The sequence below is a fragment of the Oryctolagus cuniculus genome, chromosome 11 (genome assembly GCF_964237555.1).
Source record: "Oryctolagus cuniculus chromosome 11, mOryCun1.1, whole genome shotgun sequence".
Lineage (NCBI taxonomy): Eukaryota > Metazoa > Chordata > Mammalia > Lagomorpha > Leporidae > Oryctolagus > Oryctolagus cuniculus.
Genome location: NC_091442.1, coordinates 107462088 through 107475739, shown reverse-complemented (window position 1 = coordinate 107475739; position 13652 = coordinate 107462088). Strand labels below are relative to the sequence as shown.

Here is a 13652-nt window from a genome sequence, read left to right as displayed (position 1 = left end):
AACTGCCTGTGGTGGGAACTTGGGGGATGTTGTGGTCAGTCCTGCTGACAGGTGGGAAAGGAGGGGACATGGTCACCAGGATTGCACAGGACGCGGCGGCTTGGACCGCGTGTGTGTAGGAGAGGGCTGGGCTGAGCAAGCAGAGGCGTGGCTGGGGGAGCGAGCGCAGGCCCTCTGCTTCTTGACAGATTAGCACAGACTTGTGCAATCGCTAGCTGGGCACAGGGCCTGACCCCACCAGTTAAGTGTGCTAGGCACTGGCCCACTTGGTTCTGGAGCTTTCTAGGAGCGTGGAGTCCATCTTTGTGGTGCCATGCTTTTGCTCCCCGGAGGACCGGTCTGACCGAAGTTTCTGACTCCCAGTGCGGTCCTGTGGCCCCCAGACCCTGAACGTGCAGGAGAGCGGGACTCACCTGGGGGCCTCCCAGAGTGCAGCCTAGCAGGCCGCCCTTTTCCCAGGCCGGCTGGGAGGGCGGGCACGGGGGGCGGGGTCTGGAGAAGCGGCAGGAATCGCACTCTGTGGCTAAGCATCTGAAATTTCCAACCAAAGGGACGGGGTAAGCAGGAATGTCCTTGTGTAACCCTCCCCTGAAGGTACCTGGTTTATAAAACGCAGCAAGCACCTTTGAAAAGTGGCTCGGAGGCGGGACACCTGCCTGCACTCCTCTCCAGCTAAGCACGCCCCAGAAAGCGTTTTTCAGACATTTTTCTTTGCACAAACACTGACTTTTGTCTCCCAGGCACGCTTTGCAAACAGACTTCTTTAGCCAAGGACACGGAAGCTTGTCTACATTCTGCAAAAGAAGTGAATCCGTTTTTTTTTCTTAAGTTTTATGCTATTAGAAATAAAGTGTGAACACAGAACAAAACACAAGGGGGAAGAGCCCCTCGTTTCAGAAGCACAGTGACGGGTTGTCCCCCGAGGGACCATCTTCCTCACTTGAGGGGGAAGTGGAATGAAAAGCCACTTGCAGACGAGGCGGAGAGCCCGCACAACAGATCAGAAACAAACTCGGGGCAGCGCCGGGAATTTCCATTTCACAGCCCAGAAAAGCACACGGTGCACAATTCCAGAGTCGGACTCTGTTCATGAGCTCACCTGTTCCCGCCGAGCAACCCCGAGGCTGGAGGAGTGGGGAGCCGCTCTGTGGCCACCTGCACACGCCCCGCCCTCCTGTGCCTGCGGCCCGGAGACTTCGTTCCACTTGGAGCGAGGGAGTGGGTGCCGTCTGTGGCGGTATTGAGGGTGAGAACGATTGCACTTAAGTAGGAGTTGAATTTGTTTCAGAAAGTACCTCTGCTGCTCTAAAGCAGATGGAGACTCTGGGACTGCTTTGTTGTGGGGATTTTTTTTTTTTTTTTTTTTGAGGGGAGTAGGGGCAGTTTTTATCCTCCAACATGCTAAATCGACCTGCCCCAAGGGGGTTCTGGGCGACCTGAGCTCCGTGAGAAGCTCTGCCAGAGCGCTCCCGGCCGTGTGCGATCAGGAACCACGACCGACCCCGCGAGGCTCCGGGGAATCGGGTCACTAGTACAGCACACATTCAAGGCTCGGCAAATCCAGCAGGAAGGAAGCGGACTGTTCCGCAAAGGTATCTGGCCACAGGACCCTCGGGTTGCATCGCGCCTTCTCGGGACCTCCAGGAACCCGTGCGTGGAGATGCTGGGTAACTCTCTCCTTAGAAGCCCTGGCTCGGAGAACAGCGGCCCTGGCCGGAGTAAGGTCCCGATCTGCAATTCTAGGCACAGCCCAGGGCTGTCACTCGGCTTGGGGAGACACCTCGCACAGATCTCCATGAAGAGGATGGCTGCTGTACCCTTCGTGAAGGGGACAGGGCTTGGAAAAGGCGTCGCCCACCCTCTCTGCCCACATCTTGATCCCATTAAATAATTTCCTAGGTGAGACGCGACTGCTTTTGCTCCTTGAGCTTGCTGGGAGCTTTACGATACAATTTTAATAGCTTCTGTGAATAAATTATTCATTTCTTGTTTAGAATAGTCTCCCCCCTTCACTAGATACTGCATTAAAAACAAAACAGAAAGCAAAACGTACCCACACCCCACCCCACCCGCCCCTATTATTACAGCTATTATTATTATTATCTTATTATTATATACAGGATCTGCTACCAACTCTTTGACCAGCTGTAAGAGGGACATGGCTCAAACTTCACCCGAGAAACATCAGAGATGGCTAGACGCGAGAAGTGTGTGAAGAGGGTCATTAGCAAGGAGCAGGCACTGGGCGTTCCCAGCCTTCCAGAGGCAAGCGGGTGTAGGTTAGGATCGAGGTGTCCTTGCTGCTCGCGCCTGGCGGTCACCAAGGAGCCAATGGTCTCTTAGCCTCCGGAGGACGTGCGAGGTGTACAAATAATCCCCCTCGGACCTCCGTGAGGGATGGAAACCCTGGACCATTGCAATCCCCGTGTATGCATTTCACTTTTTTCCACACAAGCAGAAGACAAGCCTTCTACACGGGCTACGTGGATGCGGGTATGGGATCAGAGATGAGGCACTTGATCAGCATTTTCCTTCCCTCACCCAGGGCAGACAGAACGAATCAATCCCAGCACTCTGGCGTGCCGTGCCTGAAGAATCTGTTGTGGAGCTTAAAGGCAGCCACTCCCACTAAACCGGAGCAGGCATGTGATAGGAATGATTTTTGCCCTCTCTTGGGTTGGGCAGTGAGTTTGGATCACTCACCATGTTCAGTGCCCGACCCAAGTGTGTGGGTTTCAGATTGGGGCCATCAAAAAAAAAAAAAAAAAAAAAGAATTTGCAAGGGTCCTGGACTTGCTGGGGTTGCTCATGAGTAGTCCAAACCTCGCGGGAAGTGCATGACTCCCAGGGGTCTGCTCATTATTGAGCTGAAAGTTCTGTGTCCACAGAAAGTTTCTTGAGGCCAAGACTGCTGGGTGTGCGCTATGCTCTATCTGCACGGCCTGGGATATACTAGACACTCAATAAATATTTGTCAATTATAAAGCAACAGCCACTTCGCCTTCACCACAACTGGCCCTGCCAGTTAAAAGTTTTTGTTAAAAAAAAAAAAAAAACACCTATTTTATCAGATTGCTAATCTGAAAAAAAAATTGCTATACTCGCCTCTCTCCTTGGTTGTGGGTGTTGTTTTGTTTTTAGTGCAAGGGGCTTTAGGGCCAACTGCAGTTGGTTTGGACTGAGTCCCTGGCACAGATCACAGATGCCTCTATTTTTTTTTTTAAGTGCGACAGCAACCTGTTCATCTCAGGAAGCACGTCCAGCACAATGGCACCTGTGCACGGCACAGTGGCTGCTGGCGTGTGACTCCCGAGAGCGGTTAGTGAGACGTTCCCGCCCTCCACTGTGCTGTAGCGAGCAAAGCTTGCGATGGGCTGCTTCTGGAAAGATGTTAGGAGTCTGCTGCCACACAAAGAAATCTATACGGAGACCATGTTTAAATAACTATAAATAATATTAATTAGAACTTAGGGAATGCACAATTCACGGAATTCACCAGAACACAAGGCAACCTCTGCGACAGCGTTGCAGTGTTCACGTCTACAACAAGGGGGCGCTGTCCTGCTCCCCCTGCGGAGACCACTGTCCTCCCTACGAACGAGTTTAAATAATTCTCACTGTGCTGCTCGCAGCATCACCCCCCCCCAAAGAAATATTAATTTACAAAATAACCCAGGATCCATAGACTTCTTTTGACAAATAAAAATCTTAAATTAAAAAAACCCCGATGCTCTCCCCTCTCCCCGCCCCGGGTCACTCCAACTTCAGGTAGCTTGGCACTGAGTAATTGAACATTAAAAAGTCAAGTTTGTAGACCTCGTAGAGCTGCGTTTGGTGCTCTGAGCTGATGTTCTGGAAGAATTCTGTGGTCATCTCATCAGTAGTTCTCGTGGACTTGGCGTAGGTGGGGAACTTGAGGTAGCTGCCCACGCCCGCCAGCTGCAGCACGTAGTTGGAGTCCTCTTCCAGTGTCTCGTACTTGCCCACGAGGTCGTAGTGGATGTGGCAGGGGTGGCAGAGGGAGTAGACGGTCTGCCAGTGCTCGTTGAAGGGCTCCTCCCGCTGGGTGTGCGGGTCGATGAGATAGGCCACGAACTCCTCGAACTTGACGTCGTCGCCTTTGCGCAGGGCCTCCTGGGTGGCGTTCTTGCGTTGGCGCTTGATGATCTTGGTGCCGTACCGCTTGTGGAAGGAGGTGTTGTACTTCTGCGTGAACTTGTTGCGGTAGGCGGACACCAGCCTCTCGAAGGGCTCCCGCACAAACAGGAACTTCAGGTAGCTTTTCAAGCGGTGGTTGATCTCCGGGATGCTGTACTGGTTCAGCGTCTTGAGGTTGGCGGCCACGTGGGCCTCGCTGGCGGGGATCTCCATGGGGTCGCTGTACTTGCCCCGCCCGGTGAGCACCATCATGAGCCGCTTCCAGTTGGTGCACGCCACCTTGGGCACGTAGCAGTAGATGAGCTCGTGGTCTTCGTCCACCACCAGGTGCTTCAGGTCGTTGGGGGTCAGCACCCGCCGCTTGCGGCTCAGGGCGCGGTTGGCCCGGCACGTGTCTGTCACTTGGTCTCGCCTCATCTGATGCAGCATGGCGGTGTTGGAGAGCTCCAGCTGCAGAGAGGACACAAGAGGCATGAGAAGTCAACGCACGCCCAGGACGTGGCTGCTCACTGATCGTGACCCAGACCTCCCGCTGTGGCACCGTAGGGGGACCAGACCTAAGCTCCCAGCCCAGGAAGCGCCAGGCCAGAGGAGGGGCGGCCCCCAGAGAGGCGGAAGGGAAACGCTTGGATAAAAGCGTCTCCCTGCAGGCCACTCGCTCCTGGTCTGAGCCAGTGCCCCTGCCGCAGGCCACGTGACACCAGGGGACGTCCTACTGTTGGCCTACTGGCTGCTCCTCCTCCTTCCTGCTCTCCAGAGGGCAGAGTTTGTGTTCACCGCGGACAGTTATAAAGAAGCGGGGATGCAGGGCTACGGAATGGCGGCTCAGGGGCTACTGAGGCCGTGGCGTCTCGCTGGCCTCCCTGCCCTGAGACCGTAGTCCCCATTCACACACTTGGCTCTCGAGGTGCCCCGGGGCCCAGCCCCAGCCTTCTCCTTCCTCCTCGCCCCTTCCTGACTGAAGGCCCCTGCTGAGAAAACCAATGGCTGACGCGTGCCTCTTTGCCCCAAGCATTCCTTGGCCTGGGCCCATGTGGGGTTCTCACTCCTTCCCCTTTGCTGGGACAAGGCTGGCAACCCTTCAAGGCCCAAAGCGCGCTCGTGGCACCCGAATGGAGGAATCATTCCCTCCTCTGAGCACCCACAGCACATAGAATCCTTCCTGGCCTAACTCCCCAGTTCACCTCGCACTTTGTTTTCTCCAGGCCTGTGGCTGCTTGCTTCACAGGGACTCAATGCCATTGCCTTGTCCAGGATAGAGCATGCAGGGGAATCGGTGAGACCCCTGCTCCTCACCTCCCAGACAGCCAAGTCAGCAGAGCCCAGGGCTTGGAGGTGACCCAAGAAGCTGGCCTTGCACTCCCTACTCTGAACAGTCTACACAATTCACCCTAAGTCATGTGTGCACAGGGCAACGGGCATGCACCTTATGTCAGGAATGCCGATGAGTGTACTGGGGACCGGAGGATGTCTCGGTGGCATCACACCCTGCACTACGGCTCTGTGTCCGCCTCCTCTCGGGGTCCCTAGGATGACGATAATGGTGGTGGTGACCATGGCAACAGCCAACAGTGACTAAGGAGCTACTGTGTATGAAACAGCTTCAGGATGATTTAAATATGTTATGGGGGGGGCATTTGGTGGGGTAAGACCACCTTGGACCCCCACGTCCCATGTCGAAGTACCTGGGTTCTAAGTGCCGGCTCCACTTCTAATTCTGGCTTCTTGCTAATGCATACCCTGGGAGGCAGTAGCTTAAGTGCCTGGGTCCCTGCTATCTACGTGAGAGACCACAATTGGATTCCCAGATCCTGGCTTCAGGGTGGGCATTTGGGGAATGAACCGGCAGATAGAAGATCTCTCTCTTTCCTTTTTTTAAAGATTTATTTATTTATTTGAGAAAGTCAGAGTTACACAGAGAAAGGAGGAGAGACAGAGACAGAGAGGTCCTCCATCTGCTGGTTCACTCCACAATTGGCTGCAATGGCCAGAGCTATGCTGATCTGAAGCCAGGAGCCTCCTCTGGGTCTCCCACGTGGGTGCAGGGGCCCAAGGACTTGGGCCATCTTCCACTGCTTTCCCAGGCCACAGCAGAGAGCTGGATCAGAAGCGGAGCAGCCGGGACTTGAACCCGCGCCCATATAGGATGCCGATGCTTCAGGCCAGGGCGTTAACCTGCTGCGCCACGGCGCCAGCCCCTCTCTCTTTCAAATTAAGACCAGACACAGGATGTCTAGTGTGCCCAGCAGTACTCTGACCTGGATCCCATCACCACCAGAAAATTCTTCACATTCAAGGGAAGACGTGACCTGAGACAGAATGCTGAAACTTTGAAAGGTCTCAAACTGTTAAGTGTGTAGCAAGGTGACGCCTCTGCTACTGTGGCCTCAAAAACACTGGGTAGAAATCCGAGGAGTTGTTATGCACCACTGGAGTGCGCTGCCCTTGAACTTCGACACTGACAGTCTGCCCACAGAAGCAGGGTCCATTTCTCCAGCCCAGGGCTGGCTTTGATCCGCTCAGACGAGCAGAATGTGATGGGAATGATGCGTGAGTGCTGGATCCCGTACGAAGGGTAGGGCAGTCCTTGCGCCGCTCTCTTGGAAGGCTGTCCCGAGACAGTCACGCCACGAAAAAGCTCCGTCCAACCTCAGTGAGGATGAGGCGGCTGGGGGCATCCCGGCCAGCATCAACGGCCAGCTGTGCTGTGTGTAATCCCAGGTGCGAGACCAGCAGAGTGGCCCAACTGCCCACCCACAGAGCTGTGGAAACAACTCGCTGTTGCTGTTTTCAGCCGCTAGGTTTTGGGGTGGAGGCTGTTACCCAGCAATAAATAACAGAAGCAGGAGGGCTGGACAGGGCAGTAAGGACACTGCCCCGAGACTGTCGGCTGGAGGCGCAGAAGGGCGTCTACTTGGTCGGACTGAGCTGGCCCAGGAAACGTTCCCACACCGGGACTAGCTGGCCAATTCCTGCCCTCCAGCTACTCCCAGGCGCGTCACCACCATGAGTCAGCCTGTCCTCGCCCGTCCAGGACAGTGCACTAATCACGTCTGGGCAGAGAGGCCGGGCTGCTGAGCCCGGGGACCCAGCGTCTGCGCCACCTGCAGCCTTGGTCTCCGGGCCTCAATGGAGATCGCCGCTCCCAGGCATCAGGCTGGCGTGAGGATGACCACAAACGGCCTTCCCTTCCCCCTTGAAGCTTGCCCGTCTTGTCTGCAGCAGGAGGGATGTCGTTTTGCTGCTTGCTAGGGTCCTGGCTGCCTCCTAATTCTTTCTAGGGTGCCCATGCATTCTGTTCTGAGGCCCACGGAGAAGCTCCCAGAATGCTCTTCCTCACCGTCTCAGCCCTTGCGAAGCTCTAGCTACCAAGGCTCCGTGCCCAGTGGCCGTGGGCACTCCCTCAACCCCAGGCTCTAGCGAGGAATACGGCAAGCACCATGGAAGGCAAGCTGCAGAGTGTCCTATGTCCCCTCACACGTGTATCCAGCATACAATATCTAATGCTGCGTGAGCGCTCGCAGTGTGCTGGGTTCCGCTATAGGCGCCACCCATCGAGTGTGCAATCAACAACTCAAGGTATTGTTCTCATCCCCTTGTTAAGGCCAAGGATCTGCCAGTGGCATCAACACACGAATCACGACATTGAGAAGGATCTCGCTCATTCTCTCATGGAGCTCCTACCAGCATCTGTTCCCCTGGGCCGGCTCTCCCACCTTGTCGATGGAAATGGGCGGAGACTGACTGACTGCCAAAATCAAGTCTTCCCTCGCCCTGGATCTCCTGCTTCCACGCTGCCCTGGCGTCAGGTGTTCTTGTGGGTTACAAGCACCAGGAGAGGGCATCTCCAGTGCTTGCCAAGATGCCACACAGTCCACAGAAGTCTAGGAATACTCGTGGGATGAATGAATGAATCTATTTAGGGAAATCTATTTAGATTTAGGGTGCTATTTACCTAGGAAGGTCTGTGTAGCTCTAGAAACCTCTCAATTACTCACAGATATCAGACAGGTCTTTCATAGGGCTGTATCGGGGTGAACAGTGTCCCCCCTAAATTGGTGTCCACCAGAACTTCAGATGCACCTGCGGAAACACTGTTTCCCAGTGGGGTGACAATTAGTTATGGCGAGGTCATCCTGGGTTAGGATGGGCTCTGAATCCAGTGGCTCACGTCCTTACAAAAGAAAGCAAAGACAGGGAGAATGCCAGCCAAGGACAGTGTTGGGGGCTGGAATGTTGAGTCTACAAACCGAGGAATCCGGAGATGGCTGGTAACCACCAGAAGCTTTGAGGAGGCGACAAGGAAGGAGCCTTTCCTAGGGTCTTCAGCGAGAACACACGCTGATGCCAGAGTAGCTCCCAGAAAGGTGGGAGAACAAGTCTCTAGTTTTTAAAGTTTGCTCTAACAGCCACAGGCAACTAATGCAGGAGTCGAACATTCAGTCACGCGGAGCAAGTCAACATGAAATACAGCCGAGTAAGAAGACGGCGTTACATGGGAAAATGCGGAAAGGACACGAGGGCACTAGTAAATAAAGGTGAGGTTTGAAATTGGAAAGACCTGGCCTTGATCTTGAACGAAAGCCTTGATCTGCTGAGCTTCAGCGTGGGTGGAGAAAGTGCGGTTTGGCAGTGAGGAAGATCAGACCTAGCACAGGATTGGGAGCAGGCAAGGCACCCAGTGGGAGGTGCAAGTGCATGCATTCGTTCCTGAAAGAGAACAACGCGAATCCACAAAAGGCCGGGCCCTGCAGGACACACAAGTCACCAGTTCTGCAGTGGTATAGCAGGTCGGTCCTGGGCCATGGGATTCGCTGAGTATTTATTTCGAATAGGAAAACTCTGACCTTTGCAATCCCTGACTTCTTTGCAGATCTATTCATCATCTTAAGAGGCACATTCATGGGCCTCTTGGGCCATTGAGCAATGCCATTAGGAAAAACTGTCCTAAAGGGAAGGACTAGGAAGGCAGAGGACCTCTCATTTTGGCCACCAAGGACAATTTTGAAGGCCATAAATTGCTAAGGTGAGCAGAGAACAAAGGGCCCTCCTTCCCCCCACCACCCAGAGCTACCTTTAGTGGGAGACAATTTGGAGTCCCTGGGGAGGAGGCGTGTCAGTTAATATGTCATTCAGGGCCACAAGGCAGGAGATTGGAGACGCTACCATGTGTCGTTTCATGCAGGGCTTTGTGAGGTGGTATTTGAGATTCGCTTCCCCCTGCACAGCAGTTTGGGAAGCCTGTGGTGCACCTGCCACAGGGAGGCGCGGTTACCCTCAGGGGGACTTTGGGACACTGTGCCAGAGGACGCTGGCCAAATCTGAGCCGTGGCCAGGCCTTTCTCAGAGGAGAAAGCTCACTTGGGCCTCTCCCACTGCATTTTTAAAACCTGCATGGTGATTTTTATTTGTAAGGCAGAGAGACCGAAATCTCCACTGTGCTGGTTCACTCCCTAGGTGCCTGCAACAGCGGGGTTTAGTCCAGGCTGAAGCCAGGAGCTCCATCTGGGTCTGCCATGGGGGCAGCAGGAAACCAGGAGCCATGGCTGGCTGCCTCCCAGGGTGCGCTCTGGCAGGAACCTGGACCTGAGGGCAGCGCTGGGCCTCAAACCCAGGCATGGGTTCAGATAGCGGCTTAGCTGCTGCGCAATCGCCTGCCCTTTAATTTATCACCTTTAATTTTAAAATAACTTGATATTGGTGTAAAGGATTAAGAGCACAGCGCTACGGAAATGGGCTCAGGTATAAGCTGGGTGTACAACTGCAAGAGCTGAACGAACACAAATATTCCCGTGAACAATGCTTTCGTGAGCGTGCGCGAAGCCACTTTACAGGAAGGGAAGCCCCTGTCCCCCGGAACCCAGGCACTCCGCTACGGCACGTGGACACCCCGAGCGGGGTCGCGACCCTTGCTCTTTTCACTTCTCATTGGTACAAGGCAATAAGAATGGCTCAACATGGTAGCGGCGAGACCATCCACGGGCACCACGATTTCATGAGCGGGAGCAGTAACCCAGGCGTGATTTGGCTTGTGAAATCTGGATTAAGGGGAGCCCTGGAGAGGTCAGAGGGGAGAGGAGAATTCCTTGCCAAGATGGGGGAAAAATGCAGGGGCTGGGGGAGGGTACTGCTGGGGCTGTTCCAGAAATCTCCGTCAGGCCAACAGCACGTTAGAAACTGATCAGAACAGTGACTTCTAACTTAAAGCCACCTTGGTTTTGTCCCTTCTACACCCAGCCCAGGTCTATGACCAGGGCTCAGAGGAGCTGTGTAGCTGTCCCAACTCAAGCAACTAATGCATTTGCATTCTGATGGCTGTTTTTAAATTGCATTAACGTGTTCTTGGAGTTCACTCATTTAGGAGGAACACTTCTCTTCCATGGCACTGAAAGAGAAGATGGGTTTCCCCAGCCAAGTGATTTGATCTGAGCTGTGAGAGCCATCTCTTCCCTTTCCCTCCTTTCTCAAGGGAACTGGAGAGACCACCACAAAAAATCTAAAAGTGAAATAGGAAAGAAGTGGACTATGGGGGCTGGGATAAAGAATGCCAGTTGGTTGAGAGCTTCCTAGCAGCGAGGACAAAAGGGGAAAATGCGAATCCGTCTCCTGGATCGGAAGTGGAGCTGCGAGGCTCACTGGCACCTGCATAGGAGGTGGCTGACCCTCCTCCTGTTCTTAGCAGACATCCATCAGGCTGGGGTAGGACCTGCCCCGAAGTCCTCATGTGTCCCTTACCACCTCTTCAAAGACCCGATCTCTCAGCGGAGGCTCTGAGGGCTGGGGCGGGGCCCAGAGTTCAGCCCCGCCCCTGCTGGTCCAGGGACCACATTGGGAGAAGCAAGCACAGCTTTTTCCTGGGCGGAAAGGACTGTAATCTAGCATCTTTCACCGATTCACAGCTACTCCTAATTACAGAACACAGAACCCAGGTCCGCCATCTGCTGCCAGGAGCCTCCGCCTCCGCCCCCGCCGCCCTGCACCTCCCTTTGATCTCCCCAAAGTATAAATTAGGTCGGAGGAGAGGGCCGATTCTGGAAAACCGTGAGCCTGGCTCTGGGCTGGCCCCCCATTTGCATTGTGATGGCTATTTTTAATTTGGACATTTTAAAAAGGCAACTGTAATTAGCTTAAGTACCAAATTTAGGCACTGTTTGAAGAAGTCTGTAAGATTTTTACTACGTTTCATCTTAAAAGGAAGTTGAGTTGCTCTCCCTTAAAGGAAAAGGGCTTAATGTGTAGGGTTTTAACCTCCCGCGAGGGACAGCAGCCGCCCCCTCGTGGAAGCAATGCAGCGAGATGGAAACCCAGGGCACAAGGGGCGTCGGCACCTAGGAGCTGTCGGCTTGGGCCCAGCCTCAGTTTCCCCACTTGAAAATCCACCTGCCATCCTTCGTGCACTGTCGAAGAGGGCGGGGATGGGAATTCCTAAGCCCTCAGGGAAAAGGGCCAGGCACTAGGAGTAGCGGGAGAAGCCACCTCCAGCGAGAGCGGCTAGAGTGGTTAGACCAGCAACGATCACCGAGCCTGCACCGTGTGCCCACCGCCAACCCTCCCACTCCAGGAGGAAGCTGTGGTCAGGACGCCTGACTGCCAACCGAGGCAGCTGTAGCCCGGAGACAATACATAACTGGCTACAGACCAGGGAGCTGGGAGCTGGGCCGAGCTCCGAGACCCTGCCCTGGGCGGCCTCCTGGGGTCTGCAGGCCACCAGCTCCAGAACAACCCTGGCAGCTCCCTGGGACCGCAAGGGGGCTTTAAATACCCCTGAGGCCTGGGGCCACCCCAGGGACCGGCCGTCATTGCTCTGGGGTGGCCGGCTCACCTGGGAGTGAGCTACACTCAGAAACGGAAGCCTGCCCTTGGCAGTGACCTGTGTGCGCCCTTAGGCAGGTTCAATTTTCCTGCCCTCCAGGTTGACAGGGGACTACCCACGCGTTAGGGCCTGGCGTGCCTCTGACGGTTCTCAGGCCTCTCTGGGCGCACGCAGTCTTAGCGAACCGCACACGATGCTTAAACTTTCTTGTGTTTAGAGAAGCAAGGAGAACGGGCGGCCCTTCAAGCAACCGTCTGGTCTGATGGCTGCAAAACCGAAAGGCTTCGGGCAAGAAGGGAGTCTGTGTTGAACACTGCCGGTGAGACTGGTTTCCTGGGATTCTAGAGTCGTCACCTGGGAAGCACCTGCTGGGCTGCAAGGAGCAAGGTGCAAGCAGAACAGGTGCCCTGGATGGGAAGCGTTCTGAGCCTCTGTACACAGCCCCTGGGGCGAAGGCCACTGTGCGTGGGCAAGGAAAGCCCAGGGGCTGGCGCTGTGGCACAGCAGGTCCAGCCGCCGACATCCCCTATGGGCGCTGGCTGGAGTCCCGGCTGCTCTATTTCTGATCCAGCTCCCTGCTAATGCGCCTGGGAAAGCCGCAGAGGGTGGCTCAAATATTTAATCCCCCTGCCACCCACGTGGGAGACCTTGATGGAGTTTCAGGCGCCTGGTTTTGGCCCAGCCGTGGCTGAATACACGCGTGAATGAATGACGCCGGGATGGGCGGGGCTGTAGTGGTCCCAAGATGGCTGATGCAGCTGCAGGGGAGCCCCCGCCCCGGCCCCCTCCCCCGCTGCACATCCACCCAGAAGCGGGGGTCGAGAGATGAGCAGCTGGAGCCCATGGCCTCCGGGAGAAAACGGGCCCCGGGCGGCTGCAGCAGCCGTGGGTGAGGTGCGGACACTCTCACTTTCCTCCCGTCTGGTGAGGCCAGGAAACAGCAGCAGGAGAACCAAGTCACGCTTGGGACGCGGCTGCCAAGCGCTGCCTGGGAAGGGCCCCCTTTCAGCCGGGCCAGGTGCAGCGGGAAGAGCCTTATTTACATCTCAGGCCAGCTGCGTGGGCTTCCGGAAGCCCGGGCAGCGTGCAGGACGGGTGCGGGAGCAGCAGCAGGGCCGCTGCCCAGCTGGACCGGCTAGCCGTGAATGGTGGCCCGGAGAGGGGACAATGGGGAGGAAGGGACTCGGCTCCCACCCTGCTTGGGTGACTGGGAACCAGAAGTGAGAGGGGCAGGCAGACGTGCACCTGCCGGCCGATGCCTGGGCCCTCGGAAGCCGCTACTGGGAGGAGGGAGTGAGGGTAGCGTGTGCCTCTCTCCCGGCCAAGGCAGCTCGTGACCCCCGGCTCCTGGACGGGCCTCGCAGGGGTGCTGCTCTTGGAGATGGGCAGTTAAGACCCTGCAGCTTCTCCCCCTGGCCTCTCCCTCCTCAAGCCCATTGGCTTCACTGCTTCGGGTCTTAGTGTCCCGTTCTGTAAAATGGGGACAGTGGTGGCATCTGGCCCTTAGGGATTGAACATGGCTTCACAAGGGGAGCGCTGACCGTGCTGTCGGCCGCCGGGAGCGCCCTGAGGCAGTCCTGATTGTCCTGATTGTCTCTGGCGTGGTCAAGGTCTTGGAGTAGCCTCGTGCTCCGCCCTCTGCTGCCTCCCAGCCCCTCTCAATCTTCAGTGGGGTGTGAGA

The 13652-nt window shown here is 55.7% G+C and overlaps 1 protein-coding gene across 3 annotated transcripts in view; it reads right to left on the bottom strand.

Annotated features, from left to right (window-relative positions):
* Positions 1-2793: 2793 nt before the first annotated feature.
* The window catches only part of CHST11 (carbohydrate sulfotransferase 11), a 242686-nt gene continuing 231827 nt past the window's right edge, over positions 2794-13652 (bottom strand). For all 3 annotated transcript variants that reach the window (XM_070052794.1, XM_008257003.4, XM_070052795.1), the window contains exon 3: positions 2794-4608. In XM_070052794.1, the coding sequence (XP_069908895.1) occupies positions 3754-4608 (855 nt within the window). In that variant the 3' untranslated portion in view covers positions 2794-3753. The remainder of the gene's footprint in view (positions 4609-13652) is intronic.